At 25.7% G+C, this 19,788-nt stretch overlaps 2 protein-coding genes across 2 annotated transcripts; both read right to left on the bottom strand.

Annotated features, from left to right (window-relative positions):
• Positions 1 to 913: 913 nt before the first annotated feature.
• Positions 914 to 10,452, bottom strand: LOC145961525 (uncharacterized). The gene is made up of 8 exons (XM_083081816.1): positions 10,181 to 10,452; positions 7,107 to 7,230; positions 6,491 to 6,584; positions 6,025 to 6,140; positions 2,612 to 2,845; positions 2,252 to 2,457; positions 1,501 to 1,569; positions 914 to 1,417 (listed from the first exon to the last, which is right to left on the bottom strand). The coding sequence occupies exons 1-8, from the start codon at positions 10,203 to 10,205 to the stop codon at positions 1,263 to 1,265; spliced, it is 1,023 nt and encodes a 340-aa protein (XP_082937942.1). The 5' UTR covers positions 10,206 to 10,452; the 3' UTR covers positions 914 to 1,262.
• Positions 10,453 to 11,486: 1,034 nt separating this feature from the next.
• LOC145961430 (uncharacterized) lies at positions 11,487 to 18,813 on the bottom strand. The gene is made up of 8 exons (XM_083081590.1): positions 18,693 to 18,813; positions 14,703 to 14,829; positions 14,365 to 14,458; positions 13,966 to 14,078; positions 13,182 to 13,415; positions 12,791 to 12,996; positions 12,208 to 12,276; positions 11,487 to 12,137 (listed from the first exon to the last, which is right to left on the bottom strand). Exons 1-8 carry the CDS (start codon positions 18,736 to 18,738, stop codon positions 12,013 to 12,015), a joined length of 1,014 nt encoding a protein of 337 aa, XP_082937716.1. The 5' UTR covers positions 18,739 to 18,813; the 3' UTR covers positions 11,487 to 12,012.
• Positions 18,814 to 19,788: the final 975 nt, after the last annotated feature.

The following is a 19,788-nucleotide window of genomic DNA, read 5'->3' as shown; positions in this document are numbered from 1 at the left end:
GGAGCATAGAGAATTTTATTTAGAGAAATCTCTTTAATTCATATGTTCGTTGTTACTATTATATTTTATCATGTTAAAAGCGAGAATATTTTTTCCATCGCGATGAAATTAAATGAAAAGTATTATTATTGTTTTTGAAGATATTTATTGTATTGTGTATTTTTGAAGATGTTTATTGTACATTTTCATGTACATGACTACATAAAGTACCTTTTTTAGACACAATGGAGTATAAAATATAATTAATACATATTAAGAAACTTTACTTTGTTTAAAATTAATTTCAAAATCAATATTTTTGTCTTTTAAATTCAAAATTACAATTCCATATCTAACGATCTACAATCAAGATAATTCCATTTTCTTTATTCTTAAATATTTCTTTTACTTATTCATTTACATCTTTGACTGCTGCTAATTATTAAAAAAATCTTTTCTATGTATAATTTTATAAACTTAATGAATTTCTGTTTAACATCTCGATTGTTAATATGTATTTTTTGAATTACGTTTTATTCAATTTAACTCGATATAATCAGTTCTGATATCTTTTATTTATGTAATGGCTTTAGTTATATTTTGTTTCTATAACATGTTCTGAGTCTTGCTAATGATCTTATTTATATTTTATTTATGTAAAAAGTATTTTGAGATATTTACTTCTATTGAAGCTAATTCTATGCGGGATTGAAATATTGGTTTATTATTTTTTTATTGGTTTATTTTTTATTCATTATATTTTTGCATTATAAAATTTAATACATAATAATATTTAATATTTAATATTTATATTATATTAATAATAATACTTTATATTATATTAATATTTATTATATTATAATTATTTTTATTATATAATTTATTATATAATTATTTATTATATTATAATTATTTTTTTATATAACAGCTAAAATAGTAGGTTTATGAAAAAAAAGGATATAACCTTTTTTGTAGTTTTTCAGCTTTATTTTTTACTTAAATTTTTTTTTCTCAAATCAATATTTTCGGGGATAAAAAGCATTAAAATTGTGAAATTCTTTTGTTAATAACTTTTAAATAAACAACGAGTGCCGGCTAAAACCTTTTGAATGCTACTCAGGACAGTGACCTTGACAACATATATCAAGGTCAAAGTTATCCGAGGTGCCTCCCCTAAGCTAAATAATTACCTATTATTCTCTTAATTGATTTTTATCATTAAGCCTATGTAATCTTTTACCATTTTAATAAAAGAAAAATTTTAATCACATATTACATATATTCTATTTATATTTATATTTAGGATATAAATTAATCCTGACATTTTCTTTTCCAAATTTTATCCACGCAAGTACAGGAAATTTCTTCGACAAGAACATTTTCAATGCAAAATAGTTGTTGAGATACATTTTTATTATTGTTCCGACATAGGGTATAACTGTAAAATAAAAAAGAAGTTAGTTAGCATGTTATATATGTGTCAATATGATGAAATATAATACAAATCAATATAATACTTACGACACAATTTAAACATGAAATTGATATACTTCATGATTAACCAACTGTACCATCCAATAGGCTTCTTGTCTAAAATAAATTAACGCAAATTATTTTTACGTAAACAAATAAAATTATATTTACTTTTTATCGATCATATACATAAAATATTTATATTTTATTAAAATTTCACGTGAAATAAGAACATTTATGATAACGGCATTACCTGAATATCCAAGTCATTGTTATATTTTTGCCGAGGGGTAAACCGCTGATCAAAATTATGTACACTAATGCCTACTAATGCCCAATTCCTGGGCATTATTGCTAAATTTTTAAAATTTAATAATTGAAATTTTAATAAATTTAAAATTATTATTTGGAAGAAAAGACTTAATAATACTTTAATAACGTCCATAATACGCATTAATACTTCAATAAAACCTAATAATGCCCAAGTAATGCCCAAGCAATGCCCAGTAATGCCTCAAATCTGTACACCGCAATGCCCTCAGCGGTTTACCCTTCGATTTTTGCTTAATATGTTATTAGTGATGCAATGGTGAAGAATAGTAATCGAAATAAGAAACTTACTTTTACACAATCGAATAAAAATTATATTTATTTTTTATCGATTACATATATAAAATATTTATTTTAAGAAAATATAAATATTTAAAAAGAAGAAATAGGGAATTATCTTCAGTAATAATTCGGAGACATGATTTCAATAAAATAATATATTTTATCAAAATAAACATCGAATACTTACATTCAGTACCATGTACTTGATAAGTTAATGTTAGCATAAAATCTTTATTTAGATCCAGATCAACATACCATAATGAATTTATGACTGTTGATACTGTATGTTCAAAATCAAATGAAACTTGATTTAAACTATTCATGAATACAGTTTTAACTATTTTCTGACATAATTCACGAGTTTCCGCTGCAGTCTTGCGACATATATTTAAACTGTGGATAATAATAAACAATTGAAATATAAGAACAAAAAGATTGTATATGTAGAAGCTAAAATATATGTCTATTAGTTTTATAAGTTATATCAAAAGCTGTGTATACATTATTCCATAAAAATTATCTTTTAATAGTATTATATATTTATTACTTATCGGGAATCCCGAGCATATAACCATTGACACGCCAGAAATGATTAAATGCTTCATCTTCTATCGGTTCACTGCGTATTCCAAAATATTTAGGTGTCATGAGAATATATCCCACAAAACAGAATTGCGTGAGTACCATATCTCGTTGATAAATCGGTCCGACACCAGCATTTTTTGATCTTTCGCTACTCGTTTTATGTTTCCAACGAATTACATTTATAGATTTGTACCAACTGTTAGATTTCAAAAATTCAAGAATTTCTAAATATTAAATATATTTTTTTATATTTTTTACATTTACAAGTTGTTTTACACACACACACACACACACACACACACACACACACATTTTACAGCATTTACTTAAATATTAATATTGTGATGTAATATATATTAGATATTAAATTAATCTAATAAATATTGCAGGATAGAATTGGTTATGAAGAGTTTCAAATGTTTACTTAGTTTTAAAAATTGTTTAGAATATTTCCTGTGTGTTGAGTTTAACTATTAATTTATTTGATTAAAGTAAAATATATTATTTATTTGAAAATTTGAATAATTACAATACTTCTTTCTTTGCAAGTTAACATATAAATACTATTTGTCTATTAAATTTTAAACTAACTGATTACACATTTCTTAATTTATACTTACAATTAGTCATATTAATATAATATAGAATTGAAAAATTATTACATTGCATTGTTTCTCTATAATCCACTTCTCTTCAAAGAAAACGAAAATGAAAAATTAAAAATGGGAAGAATACTACGTAAATTATTATAGTAAATTATTAATATATATATAACTGAAAATAATAAATATATAATTTTTATAAAATATTTATAAAATTTGCATACAATTCAAAATTAAAAAAAAAATAAGGTAAATGTTTACTTTACGTCACACCTCTCGAAAAATTTTTATTTTCACATATGTTGTAGAGGATACATTCCTAAGTAATACACCGTTTGAATTTTGTGGCGCTCTCTCTTCGTTCCTGAGATATGCAATTTTGAAATTTTATACTTACTTGTATCATCTTTTCGTTAGTTTCTAAATATGTTTATATTTTTCTGTTTACATTTCCCGAGGTCATCTTTCTGAATAACTTTCAGAAGGTTTTAGCCGCTTATTGTTATTTATTAAATAGTTATTAACAAAAAAAGTTTCAAGAATAGAATATAATTTTATCACATCATGTATGTTTAAGAAGAAATATAGGCACACACACACACACACACAAACACACACACACGCGGGGGGTGCAACCCGTGGTCCCGCAACCACCCCGCCGGTAGGGGACGCATTGCGAAGAGTTCAATCACAATGGATATATGCTGTAAGTTGTAAAGCGAGGTCCACCTTGATTACCGGCGGGGTGGTTGCAGGAGGGGGGCCGAAGGCCCCCCCTTGCACCCCCCGCATGTGTGTGTGTGTACACATACATTTGTGATATTTCTATAGCTTAGCAACATAGAAGTCACAACGAGCAAACGTAAACAAAAAAATATAAACACACAAGGAAAATATAATATGAAACCGTGATGAACAAATGTAAACCAAAAATTTAAATATATAAATAGGATATAACGAAAAGATGACATAAAAGTGTGAAACTTCAAAAGTGCATATCTCAGGAACGAAGAGAGAGCGCCGCAAAATTCAAACGGTGTATTACTTAGGAATGTATCCTCTACAACATATGTGAAAATAAAAATTTTTCGAGAGATGTGACGTAAAGTAAACATTTACCAAAAATAAATTAATTATGTAAATTATTCGTGTTCAAGATGAACAACGGTTTTTAGTTGAAGCATTATATAAGCACATATAAAATCAACAAATAAAGTGTACATGGAATAAATTTGCTATTTTTATTAAAAGGGTATTCACCTACATTTTTAAGATAAGAAAATAAATATTATAAATTGTGCAAAATTTAAAAATAACATTTTATCAAAATTAAAATATCATTATTATGATTCTATACATATATTAAGCTTTAGTGTTTCAATTAAAGAAACTTTCGTCAAATTAATTTATGAAATATTTTATAAAATATTTTATTTTTTTTGTGTCTATAATAATCTACAAAATATATCAACACACACACACACACACACACACACACACACACACACACACACACACACACACACACACACACACACACACACACACACACATATATATGTATGTATATATGTTGATATATTTTGTAGATTATTTTTCTTTGCAAATTAATATAGATGACATAAATGTTATTTATGGTCTATTAAATGGTGTCTAATATATATATATTTATTTTCTTATCTTAAATTTACATTTTTAAGATAAGAAAATAAATATTCTAAATTTTAAAATATATTAAAATACATTAAAAATACATTTAAAATAGACATTTACATGTTATTTATTTATCAATATGACTATTAAAAATATAAGGCTTAAAAGTTTAAAATAATGAAAATTAACCACAAAAATAACTTTTAATTGTCTTTGATAAAATCTTACATATATTTATATATATTTGTGTTCTATAAAATAACTCAAATCTATTAAGATAATGTTTTCATATCCGTTTTATGCTATATAAATGTAAAAATTACCTTGCATATAATTCACTTTATAAATATAAGAATGACTATATTTTAAATTTACAATTTATATTTACATACTTTTATTTAAGAGTTTTTATTTAATTTAAAAAAATTTAACATATCTTTATTAATTTTCTAATATATTTAGATATTTCAGATATATTTCAATATATTTAGATTTTCTATATTTATGTCCCAAATAGCACAAGCGCCGCATCATTTGACGTTTAAATGATGTCAAATGACTTGCATTCGCTATCTAGGGCGATAAAATTAATAAAAATTAAATAATTTGAAATTTGACTCAAATAATTAAAAATTAGATCGAAATTGGCAAATAAGAGCCACAGCGTGGTAGTGGAGCGCAGAGAAAAAATAACTGCATGACTCACTAGATTCTGCGTCTTTTTACAATTAATAACGATATGCCATTGTGTGTTTCCTATGTTGGTTTGAAATTCAATAATGAAATATATAAATATGTCCTCGGTTGTTAGAACGTAAACACGTAGACTCAACCGAGGACAAACTCGATTGACTCGATGATAACAAACATAAAAATATATGAACAAACGCTTCATATACATCGTGCTGAAGAGGAAAACGTTCATTTTTTATTAATGTAATTATTTTTATTTTGAAATAAACGAGTAGTCAGAAAGAAGAAAGTATTATTTCTTCCCTGCGCTCCAACTATCGCGCTGTAGCGCTTATTTGCCAATTTCGATTTAATTTTTAAAATTAATAAAATATCAACAATAGAAATATACATAAAAAAACCACATATGTAGTTCGAAGAAACTTACTTGGAATCCGTATTATTTGCATCAGATGTATAGATATTTGCTATGTGCAAGTGCGTTTCGATATACCTTTTGAAAGCCGCACAGGGAATACTACTTTGTTTTGTGTACAAGAGTACCTGTTAATAAAATAATAATTTTTTTTTCAATTACATTATATATATATATATATATATATATATATATATATATATATATATATACTACTTGATAAAAAGTTATTCTTTTCGGAGCAAACTTTATTTAGCGTTAATAGATTCTTAAAAATATTACATTCGTTATACTTTATATGTACAATATCTTTATATAGATTGGAGATTATAACTATATTGAAATATAACAATAAAAATGTTATTATTATAATTAAAAAATTCTAATTTTAATTAGAATTAAAATTCTAATTTTAATAGATTATTTTAATAAACTTACTATGTATGTTATTGATATTAAATAAATACAATTTTAATACCTTTAATATTGATGTAATTGAAAATATTGCAATAACCCCTACGATATCAGCAACCGTTATCGCAAATAGGTTTCGGCTATAAAAGTTTTGAGCGCTGAAAAAAAATGTTTCCAATTTTTTACAAGTATAATATAAAAATGCTTTAAACACTATTGTACAATAAATTATTATATTTATTGAATAAATACAACATGCTCAAAACATTACATGCATAAAAGCTTACTTACAAAAACATGATTCTAGATATTCTCTTTAAAATAATCTTTAATTATAATTATTTTTTTAATTTCTGCGTGTCACCCATATATTTAATATTATAAAATTGTGTAGCATTAATATTGAATTAGTAAATAGTTCTTCTATCTCTATTTCTATCTTTATTTCTATCTGTATTTCTATTTTTATCTCTATCTGTATTTCTATCTCTATTTTTATCTCTATCTCTAATTCTTAATTTCTCGATAATTGATTAATATTTTTGAGCATGTTTTCTTCTTCATATATTTTGATATAAAAGAATATTTTTATATCAAAAAATATGGCATGCATTTTGAATTATATGATTACATTATATCAGTATTTTTTCCAACATCTCAAGTTACGCACATATACTTACTTTTTATATAACTGTTTATCGTACCAATGTGGAAGATCATTGGATGTTACATCCGACGACGGATCATTTATGCTGTCATCCTCCAATATTAATTTAAGATGTTCGTCCACTGTAGACGTTTGAACTACAATGCGTTAAAATTATTAATTACGTAAAATGAAGAGAATAATTGATAAATTTTATTTCATATTATAATTACGTAAATACACTTTTGTATAGTACATTTGTTTAGCACATTTTGTTTAATACATTTTTATATATAGTACATTTTTTGAATAATATTATATAATTTTTAATCTATTTTCTTCCTGTCATTTTGCATATGAAAATATTAAGGTGAGAATATAATCAAAAAATATATATTTTACGAATTATTTCATGTTTTATATCTTCTTTAAAGTTTTCATTTGCGTGCGTGCATGTGTGTGTGTGCGTGTGGTCATTAACAATTAAGTCAATTTCATTAACATTTAAATTGACTTAAAATTTAATCCAATTTTTATCTAAAACAAGATAAAATTACTTATCGTGCTGATTACGAAATATATCTCATGAATCTTCGTAATATTTCAATTATAAAAAGAAATAAATTACACACAGTACATACATGTGTGTGTATTGAATTAATTTTTTTTCATAGATATATTTCATAATCAACATGTGTCAATAGTTTTATTTTCTATTTTTCTATAAAATTAATTATTTAACGATCAATTAAAATGTTAATGAATTAAATGATTTTAATTTTATATAATCATACATAATTTTACATGATTGTCACGATCATAATTAATCTTTTATTTAAATTTATTTTGCGCGCACACATGTGACACACACACACACGCACGCACGCACGCATGCATGCATGTATTATGTGTGTATTTATTTATTTATTTATTTATATTTATGTTTATGGTTATACTGAAAGCATTGGGGGATGAATTGGATCTTATTATGCGTGGAAAATTACGCGTATTCGTACAGTCATACAATTATAGATTTCTTAATAAATTTTAGAATATAATTTTATATTGTATATTGTCAGAGCAATTAATTTAGAATTTTAATAATCTGATAAGTTATTAAGAAGTCATTAAGATAGATGATTCATTTTATGATGAAAACTAAAATTCGAAAGAACGAAAGACTAATGAAAGTAACGATTATTCGTGCTAGCCGCCATTAAGTGATAATAAAAGTAAATAAATTCAGGAAATATCTCAAATATTTGATGCTGCGATACCGCTCAAAAATCATAATATTCTGTGTTAAAAGATAATGTACCATATTATAATATTTTTCACCTAGACCTTATAAACGAACAATTTTATAATATATTTGTAAAAAATTAAATTTTTTAGAGATTTTAAGAGTTAAGGAACGATAATTAGAGCGTAAGAGAAAAGGTGTTTTCTTTTCTTTCTTGTGCATCAATTACTATGCCTTGGCTCTAACTCGTCAATTTTTAACTTTTTAATTTTAACATTTTTAATTAAAATTTTTAATTGTTATTATTTGAACCAATTTTTTATTTTAATTTTAATATATTTATGTGTACGGTTAGTAATGTATTTAATTTTTTATATATTTATTTAATGAAAAAATACGTGCGTGTCAAAAGTGTGATTTACATCTAAAAAACGATTTAAAGATGTTTTATATTCTTTAGAAGATAAATATTGTAAAATGTTTTTGTAAGATCTTTTTTCGTGTCTATTATATATACATACACTTGAATATGAAAAAAAAAACATCTTTAAATCGTTTTTTAGATACTTTTCAGGCCATATGCTATGAGTAGACCGCATACATAAATATATTATAAAACTGTCTGTTACTGTGTGTATGTGTATTTAAAAAATCTTAATAATTAACAATAAGTTAATTAATAATTTTATTACACGCTTTCTCTTTTTAAATTGCGGCAACCATTCTAATATAATAATTAATTACTTTAATACAACACATATGTTACACCCACTAGCTTAGTACGATTATATATATATATACAGGGTGTTCAAAAAGTCCCGGACCGGTTGAATATTTCATAAACTATGCACTTTAGAAAGAAATGTTTCACACAAAAGTTGTATGGCTTGAAGGGGGCCATAAGATGGCGTCATTGGTTTGACCTTGAAAAGTCGTTTGAAGGTCACGTGAAGGTCACCTTCAATTTCTTAAATGGAACCCCCTATTTTTTGTTACTTATTCTTGTAGCTTATCTCGAGAGCTTTCCAAAACACTATAATAAAGTATTTCTTCATTGAGTACTTTTCGAGTTATGAGGCTTGAAATAATTTCTTAATTTTACATAAACCATAAAATATCTAGTAAAATATTCATTTTTCGATTATCTTACCTTAATACTTTTATGTACAAAATAATGAGAGGAATCAATTGATGTAAAGAAAAAACATAGTTGTTTCGAAGAAAAAATATGTAATTTGCAATTAACAATTACATATTTTTTCTTAAAAATAACTATGTATTTTCTTTACACCAATTGATTCCTCTCATTATTTTGTACATAAAAGTATTAAGGTAAGATAATCGAAAAATGAATATTTTACTAGATATTTTATGGTTTATGTAAAATTAAGAAATTATTTCAAGCCTCATAACTCGAAAAGTACTCAATGAAGAAATACTTTATTTAGTGTTTTGGAAAGCTCTCGAGATAAGCTACAAGAATAAGTAACAAAAAATAGGAGGTTCCACTTAAGAAATTGAAGGTGACCTTCACGTGACCTTCAAACGACTTTTCAAGGTCAAACCAATGACGCCATCTTATGGCCCCCTTCAAGCCATACAACTTTTGTGTGAAACATTTCTTTCTAAAGTGCATAGTTTATGAAATATTCAACCGGTCCGGGACTTTTTGAACACCCTGTATATATATATGTATATGTATATATTTATATATATGTATATATTTATATTTAAAATTATGTATAAAAATTTTTACTTTCTTCTATGAAACCTACTATGAACCTACTATTTGCAATCTACATCAGTCCTTCAATTAATAAAACTTGTTTGATCTTTTCTTTATTCGATTTAAAATACTGTCTCACCGTTATTAATATGTTCCTCCTTCATTTCGCTATTTCGTGTTTATATTTCAAGTGATATAAGTCGTCAATTAATAATATTAAACATAGTTATATAAATTAGCTTCACTAGACACAAATATAACGATATTCAGAAAGCTATTCACACTCACATCCGTATCCTTAGCAAGCTGCCACAATACTAAATGAAAGGTACGATACACGTTTAAGACTACCCAGTTATCCCGTTACCTTGAAGACAGTTGCTCAAGTCTGTGGTTTTATAAACGTCTTTGTTACGTAATTTTTCCTTCGACACCTAAGCAACATTTAATGAATGTAAAATGGATTTTAAATTAAAACGAAACTAAAATTCTTCATATTTTACCGGTCTATAATAAGTTAAAAACATATAATAAAAAATAATAGAGATAATTGAGAGAAATAATTATAGTTAACTTTAATTGATAATTATGCACTTTACGGACGATCTCACCGATTTCAATGATCTTGACATATGTTGTCAAGCTCACTTTCCTGAGTAAGTATCAAAAGGTTTTAAGTGTCGCTCACTATTTATTAAAAAGTTATTAACGAAAAAAGTTTAATGAATATAATATGATTTTGCCACAGCATGTACGTTTAAGAAGGTATATTTGATGGAATATATGTTTAATATATAGCGAAGGTCATCGTTAAATGTAGAATAAACTTTGTTTTGTGTTGCAAAGTACATGCTTGGAGATAGTGAGTTCCGCCCCACCTTCGGAAGATATAACCTAACCCAAACCTATTTCTGATTTAAAACTAAAATTTGATTTGAGATGAACCTTGCTTCGCGTGAAAAGTTGCAAATCATGTGAACTTCTTTTTAAAATTAAAATTTGGTTTAAATCAGAAGGTTTGGGTTAAGTTATATCTTCCGGAAGTGGAGCCCCCCGTAGGGGGGGGGGGGGGCGGAACACACTGTATCCACGCATGTACATTTCACCTTGACTCTTAAAACGTACATAATGTCTAAAAATTGCACATAATTCGTAAAACTTTTTTCGTTAATAACTTTTTAATAAATAGGGAGCGACACTTAAAACCTTTTGATATTTACTCAGGAGAGTGAACTTGACAACATATGCCAAGATCATTGAAATCGGTGAAGTCGTCCGTAAAGTGCATAATTATCCTTTAATTTTTTAATGAAATTAAATAAAGTTTAATAAGTTACAGTTTCTACATAGAAAATCGAAGTATGTTATATTAAAAATAATTGGCCTTTGGCTAATATTTAGCTACATTTTATTCTTTAATATTACATTATTTCCGGTTTTTTTAGTACTTTAATGTTTTACTTTATTTTTGTATGTTTCTAGCATACTTTGAAAAGGCTGAATGAACTAAGATACAATAAGATTAGATATAATTATAACATTGCAATTACATACTATAATTCTACATATATACCCAGACAGCACTCATGTCCAAAAGATATCTAAAAGACGACTTAAAGACGTCTTAAAGTCCTCTAGACGTCTTTAAGACATCTTTTGGCCTTTTTGTGCTGTCTGGGTAGAGTAAGTCAATATATAATATAATATAACATAAAATTGTGTATAATTGGTGTGTGTTGTTTATTTGATATTACGAATCAGATATAACGAACATTGTATATTAGATTATTTATTTCTATCTTGCATATTTTTCTATTGTGCATTTTATGTGCTCGATATAATATTTATGTAATTTGATATTGATTAATGTTTATATAGAATGTTTATACTTTTATATATAATATTTATACTTTTAAAACTCTGTATCTCTGATAAAATCGAAACTACAGATAGTTATAATTAGGATATAGCCTAATTTGACAATTTATTTTTCCAAATGATACCCGCAAATTTGGACCATCCTTGCAAGATTCGGAGTGTCAATATAAACATGTAGTTTTGATACATCCTCATTATGGTTCCGACATAGGGTACAACTAAAACAAGCGAAAAGTGAACATAGTGAGATAATACGATGAAATACTGTAAAAATTTATGCAAACTTACGATATAGGTAAAATATTAAATCACGATATTTCATGCTTAGCCAACTGTACCATTTAAGGGGCACATTATCTAAAAAAATAAATAATTTTTAATTAAATAAATTATGTTTATTAGATTATTTGAAGATCTAAAACATTTGCGCGTATCATGACTTTAAATAAATTAAAAGTTGTATATTTATCAGTAAACGTCACAAAAATATAAGTATTCAAGAAACTTTTTATTGTAATGTGGCGCAATATATAATTTGGATGAAAAAGTGTTATTTATATCAATACCTAATAATTTAAGTACATGTATTTGTATACAATGGTAAAATTTTTTATTTGCTATTTTATATTTTATGACATTAATATTTATTTTTATTTAATTTAAATAAATTTATAATATATGAGAATGCGATCAAATATTATATATTGCGACACTGAATTTAAACTTTATAAAATTAAAATTTATTCTCTATTTTTGAAAAGAATATTTTAGAAAAAGTAAGAAGAGTAAACACATACATAAATCATAAAAAGTGTATATATCAAAAGAAAAAATTTGTGCAAATAATGAAAGTAGAAATTCAAATACGCACATTTAATACCATGTAACCGATAAATGAATGTTAAAAGAGCATCTTTGTCCAAAGTTAAATCAATGTACCATATTTCTTGTAAAATACTTGATACCATGGAATAGAAATCAGGTGGAGCTTCATTCAAATAATTTGCCAAAATACCGTTGCTTATCTTTTGACATAATTCGCGAGTTTCTTCTGCGGTCTTACGACATATGTTTAATCTGTTAATAACGACAAATAATTAATAAAACTGGGAGAGAAAGGCGGAAAGACAATGAGAAAGCTAATACATATCTATTAGTTATTTTATATACAATATCATACTTTTTAATAGAAAAAAAGGTAACATTATGATCAATTAATCTTCTTTAATAAAATTTATCATTTGATTTTTTATATGTATTACCTATCGGGTATTCCTAGCATGTAGCCTACTACACGCCAGAGATGAATAAACGCTTCTTCTTCTTCGAGTGTATTGCGTAATCCAATAGATTTAGGCGTAGTGAGAATATATCCCAGAAAAACAAATTGTGTAAGTGCCATATCTCTTTGATAAATTCCTCCAATATTGGCCTTTATTGATTTTTTATTGTTTACTGTATGTTGCCCACGTATCATATTTATGACCTTACACCAACTAATGGAGAAGAATTCAAGATTTCAACAATTTATAAGTGTTTTATTTTCTTTTACAATTAAAATTTTAATATTTAATCAATGACATAGTGAATAATTTAAGACATTAAATGGAATGAATTTGAATCATTCGTTTAAAGGAATAGTGAATAAAAAAAAAGTAGAAAAAAAATGAGAAAAATAAGCAGACGTGTGTGTGTGTGTGTGTGTGTGTGTGTGTGTGGGTGTGTGTGTGGGTGTGGGTGTGGGTGTGGGTGTGGGTGTGGGTGTGGGTGTGCGTGTGCGTGTGCGTGTGCGTGTGCGTGTGCGTGTGCGTGTGCGTGTGCGTGTGCGTGTGCGTGTGCGTGTGCGTGTGCGTGTGCGTGTGCGTGTGCGTGTGTGTGTGTGTGTGTGTGTGTGTGAGAGATATAGATACAAATAAGCCAGAAGAAAATATGTAAGAAACTATGCATTTTAAGAAAAGATATCAAACAAATTAGAATAAGTAAAATATATGAACTAGAAATATATGAAGCATGTTGTAATGAAACATGCCAAGTATGAAAACTTACTTGGAATCGAAATTTGGATCACATATATACAAGTTGTGTATGCGGAACAGAGTTTGGACGTATCTATTGGAAACGATGTAAGATATATTATTTTTTTTTGTGTATGCGAGAACCTGTTGAAAAAAAAATTATGTTTAACTGTTCGTTATATTGTAACAGAATATTTTATCACTATTTTTCACTACAATAACTATTTTTTTAATGTGCTCTTTAATGATAATAAAATAATAATATTAAAAGTACTATACAAATGATTCAAAACTTTTCGACTCGATTTTTAATCAGGAATAACGCTGTTTGCTCCGTGGGCGCTTTTTCAGTTACACCCTGTATATATATATATATATATATATATATATATGTTTTTATATATTATACAAAAATATAAAATTTTAATACCTTTAAAATATCTGGGATTGATATTATTGCAAAAAGTCCCAAAAAGCTAGACATTACAAGTGCCAATACATTTCGCTTATAGTAGTTTTGAGCTCTGAAATTAAATATATTTATATCTTAATATATATTATCTTTATATATATTATCTTAATATATTTTATTTAATAATTTATACATTATCTTAATATATCTTAATATTTATATTACTATTAATAATATTTTTCGGGCATACTCTTTTTCACATTTGATGTGAAGAATATTATCCTCTATTTATATCGTGAAATACAAAACTATGACTATATTGTAAGATTTCAATCATATATATTATAGATGCTTACTCTTTGAATAATTTTTCATTATACCAATGTGGTAAATCATCAGGTGTTACGTTGATAAATTTTGGATCGATTAAATTTTTTTCTTTCAACAATAATTCATAATGTTCATCCACCGTCGACGTTTGAACTAAAATACACAATAAAATAAAATAGGATATATTAATAATTATTGATTTTAAATTTTTTTATAAAATTTTATAATTTATCTATTATATTATTTATTGATCTTGTTTATCTCTTAATTATAAATTAATTTATGCTTTTATTTATTTATTTGACGACACAGATGCAATAAACTATTTTAATAATCTAATAATTATTATAAATGTATATTGTATATATATACATACATATATATATATATATATATATATATATATATATATATATATATATATGTAAGAGGAAGGGATTCACATACAAGGTGTCCCATGGAAAGTTGCTGAAACTAATCAGCTGTCATTTTTTAATGCATGCAGTTATTGAAAAAGCAAAAATTGCGTTGAGAAGAGGAAAGTCTGCAGTTTTTAATGGATATCAATAAAATTTAACAAAATGTTAGTATGCCAGTTTATTTTATTGATGAAAAATGCTAATAATCAAATAAGCTAATGATAAATATTTTCGAAGTGCGCACCCCCCCATCTGAATTTATTATCAAACAAAAACAATTCTTTTACGGAAACTCATAAAAACTTTTTCCATGTCGTCTGTAATGTTTCTGACGGTTAAAACAAAAAATTAAAAAATTAAAAAATTAAAAAATAAAAAAATAAAAAATAAAATAAAATTATCGATAATTCTGTTAAAAATAACACAAAAAATTATTTTAATGGAGATTTATTGCGAAAGAATGGAGTGCCGTAGTGCATAAGTTTAAATAAATAATAAATTCTAACTTTTTCAGTGTGTTTTGTTCATAACTTTATGTGTTCCGTATTTAGTACAAAACCACCTATAAGCACTGCTACATACTTTTCCTCTAGAAAAGAAGCACTCAATAAGGTAGACCTTTTCATCTACCGTCAGATCACTCATTTTAACGCGTACGGATTTGCTTCTACCACAGTTAGAATAAAACTGCAGACCCGTAAGTAGATGACTGTAAGACGCTTTCGGAAGCCGTGGATAGGAGAACCAATCGTTTAGTTTCAGCAACTTCCCATGGGACACCCTATACATCTTAAGTTATGAAAACATATACATATTAAGAGAGACCAAGATATTCGAGTTTAATCCCTTTTATATCCTTCATATTTTTGCCAAATATTATATATATATATATATATATATATATATATATATATATATATATATATATATATATATATATATTACGTATATACGTATTACAATAGCGATTCATTATAGCGATTCAGGCACTCAGACACACGATGAACTGATAAGTTTACTGATCAGGTTCATACTAAACTACATGGACAACATAAGGTCAAATTGCCGAGTCTGTTTACTATTTACGTTTCTAGTAAACTTCCTCGATAGCAAAGAATTACGCTTTAGTAAATTTAAAATGGTTTATTTTGAGTTGCAATGTAACTTAAAATAACATTGTGTGTACTCATTGAATTTGTTTTGCTGTCCTCTACATTATTATTAAAAAAAAATACAATAGTTCCATTTAAAAAAGTTAAGGTAATCTTGCTTTATTATCGAAAAAAAAATGTTTGGCCAATTTTTATTATTGCAATTTGTTGCCGGTTAGAAACTGATAAATTTCTGTTTATGACATTTTTTTGTTAGATTATTGTAAGTGCCTTAAAAATCGTGGCGACCGTTACGAGGACCACCCTGTATATATATATATATATATATATATACACTAGTCAAAAAAAAAATAAGGAACACTTTTTGAACCCTAAAAATTGGGCTATTTTCAAACCGCTGAAACTCGTCAAAAAATCATCGTAGGCAAAAAATTAAAAAAGCATTTTGAAACTTGAAGTTTCAATTTTAACGCGTTGATGGAAATTTTATTATCAAGTTGCAACGTGTTAAAAACACATAATTTTAAAGAACTAAACAGTGTGTTCTTTTTTAAAGCGCAGAATAAGGAAGGTAAAAAATTTTAAAAAACCATCAACTACGTGTTAAAGTTGAAACTTTATAATATAGTATAATATATTATTATGATACACCTATTGTATAAATACAACATGCTCAAACATCATATGCATAAAAGCTCACTTGCAAAAAATAATTATAAAATGTCCTAGATATTCTTCTTAAAATAATTTTTAATTTTTATTTTTTTAATTTCTGCATTCATATACATATATTAAATATCATAAAATTGTGTAACATTAATATTGATTTAGTCAATAATTCTTCATCTTTGTCTCTATCTCTATCTCTACTTCCATCTCTATCTCTACCTTTATCTCTATTTCTATTTCTATTTGATCTTTATCTCTAATTCTAATCTGACCTTCTAATTTATTCTCTAATCTCTCGATAGTTGATTAACATTCTTCCTCATATTTTTTGACATAAAAAACTATTTTTATGTCAAAAAATATAGCATACATTTTGAATTACATTACATTTCGCATTTTTCGCGTTACGCAGGTATATTTATTCTTTATCATATTAATTGTTTATCATTATGGAAGATTATTAGATATTACATCCAATATCATGAATCATTTGTTCTGTCATCCTGCAATATTAATTTAAAATATTCGTTCACTATAGACATTTAAATATAATATGTTAAAATTATTAATTACGTAAAATGAAAAAAATAATTGATGATTTCATTTCACATTATAATTATAAACATACATTTTTGTATAAGATATTTGTATTTTTTGAATAATATTATATAATTTTTAATCGATTCTCTTCTCGGCATTTTGCATATAGAAATATTAAGTTCAGGATGCAAGCAAAAAATATATATTTTATGAACTATTTTCTGTTTTTTATCTTCTTTAAAGTTTTTATTTTTTTTGTATGTGTACATGTGTCTGCCACATATGTGCGCACACGCATGCAGAATAAATTTAAATAAAAAATTGGTTATAATCGTGATAATTATATAAAATTAGAATTATGTGATTTTATTTACATTTCATATGATTTTTAAATTTGGTGTAATTTTTTCCTAGAACAAGAAATAAATCACGAAATTGCGTGTTTAATGCATGTGTATTGTAACGAGTATTTTAACATATATTAATAATTTTGAAATATATTAATAAAAGAAAAAAGGAAGTGTGTCTTTTCTTCTTTCTTACGTTCCAATTATCGCATTTTAGCTCGTTAACTTTTAACTTGTTAATTTTTAATTTTTTAATTATTAATTTTTTAATTATTATTATTATTTGAGCTAATTTCTTATTTTAATTTTAATATATTTGTATATGTGTTAGTAAAATGTATTTAATTTTTTAAATATTTATTTAATGAAGAAGTGTGTGCGTGTGTGTGTGTGTGTGTGTGTGTGTGCGTGCGTGCGTGCGTGCGTGCGTGCGTGCGTGCGTGCGTGCGTGCGTGCGTGCGTATACACACTTAAATATACATATAGACAGCAAGAAAAAATCATCTCACAATATATATATGTAAAGGATGATAAAACCTTTAAGTCATTTCTTTAAATATCTCTTAAGGTCATATACTGTGGCCGAACACACACTATAAATATATTATAAAACTGCTTGTGTGTGTATAATATGTATTTAAAAAATCTTAATAATTAATAATATAATATGACTAGTCTATTTAATAATTTTAGTAGGCGTTTCCCTTTTAAATTGCGGCAATCATTGTCGTATAATAATTAATATTACTTTAATACAACACATATGTTATAATCACTAGCTTAATACGATTATATATATACATTTAAAATTATGTATAAAAATTGTTTTTGCTTTCTTCTATGAAATTTATTACTTGCAATCTACATCACTCCTTCAATTAACAAAATTTTCTGATCTTTTCTTTAATCAACTTAAAATACTGTCTCACCGGCATTAATATGTTTCTCCTTTATCCCGCTGTTTCGTGTTTCCATTTAAAGTGATTTATAAGTCGTCGTAATTAATAACGTTAAATATAGTATTATAAATTAATTTCAAAAGACACAAATATAAAGGTTTATAAGTACGTTCTTAGCAAGCTGGTACAATACTAAACGAAAATTGTGAAGTTTAGAACGTTAGCCCAATAATCGCTTATCTTGAAAATAGTTCCTCATTTCTCTGAATGTCGCGAACGTCGGTTTTATAATATTTTTGTTATGTTATTTTTTTCTCAACATTTAATAGAAGGAACATTTAATAAATATAAAATGGATTTTACATTAAAATTTGAAACTAAAATATTTGAAATTTTACTGATTCATAATAAATTAAAATTATATGTAATATATAATAAAGAAATGTATGTAATAAAAAAATAATAGAAAGATATCGAGAGAAATGATTAGCTAATTTTAATTTTTTAATGAAATTAAATTAAATTTAACGAGTTACAGTTTCTCATATAGAAAATCGAAGTATGTTGTATTAAAAATAATTGGCCTTTGACTAATATTTAGCTGCATTTCTTTAATATTATTTAATATTATATCATTTTTATGTTTTTTTAATACTTGAATAATTTACTTTAGAAAATAAATATATGGCTCTAAAAATTTAAATAAATATAAGAGAGGAATAAGGCACTAAGAGCCAGCGCAGATTTTTTTGCACATATATTATGTAATGATTGATAAGTTTACAAATCATGCACTATTTCTTCGATTACATTAAATATTTAAATGACGCGGACGTTTCGACCCTTTTTTTGGATCATCTTCAGCGCAACGAATTGAAGGAATAGAATATAATAAAACACACTAATATAAACATTCTGGCGTTAACTAAATCCATCGAGGTCGAATAAAAAGAAATCATCGCACATCTTGTCACATTTTTCGTGTCATAGATCGATCCCCTCCATGATTGGAAGAGGTATGAGTTGGTCCATGTTAGAGTCCAAAAATTAAAACTAAAAGTCAATGATTAAAAGATGATCAACCCGAACACTCCAATCTGTGATATTAAATAGAATAAGAAGGAAA

This window comes from Camponotus vicinus, unplaced genomic scaffold, assembly GCF_025532165.1.
Source record: "Camponotus vicinus isolate PSW18456_S1 unplaced genomic scaffold, iyCamVici1.0 SCAF_11, whole genome shotgun sequence".
Classification (NCBI taxonomy): Eukaryota; Metazoa; Arthropoda; class Insecta; order Hymenoptera; family Formicidae; genus Camponotus; species Camponotus vicinus.
Note: the sequence above shows the minus strand (reverse complement) of the source record. Positions and strands in the feature narration are given on the sequence as shown.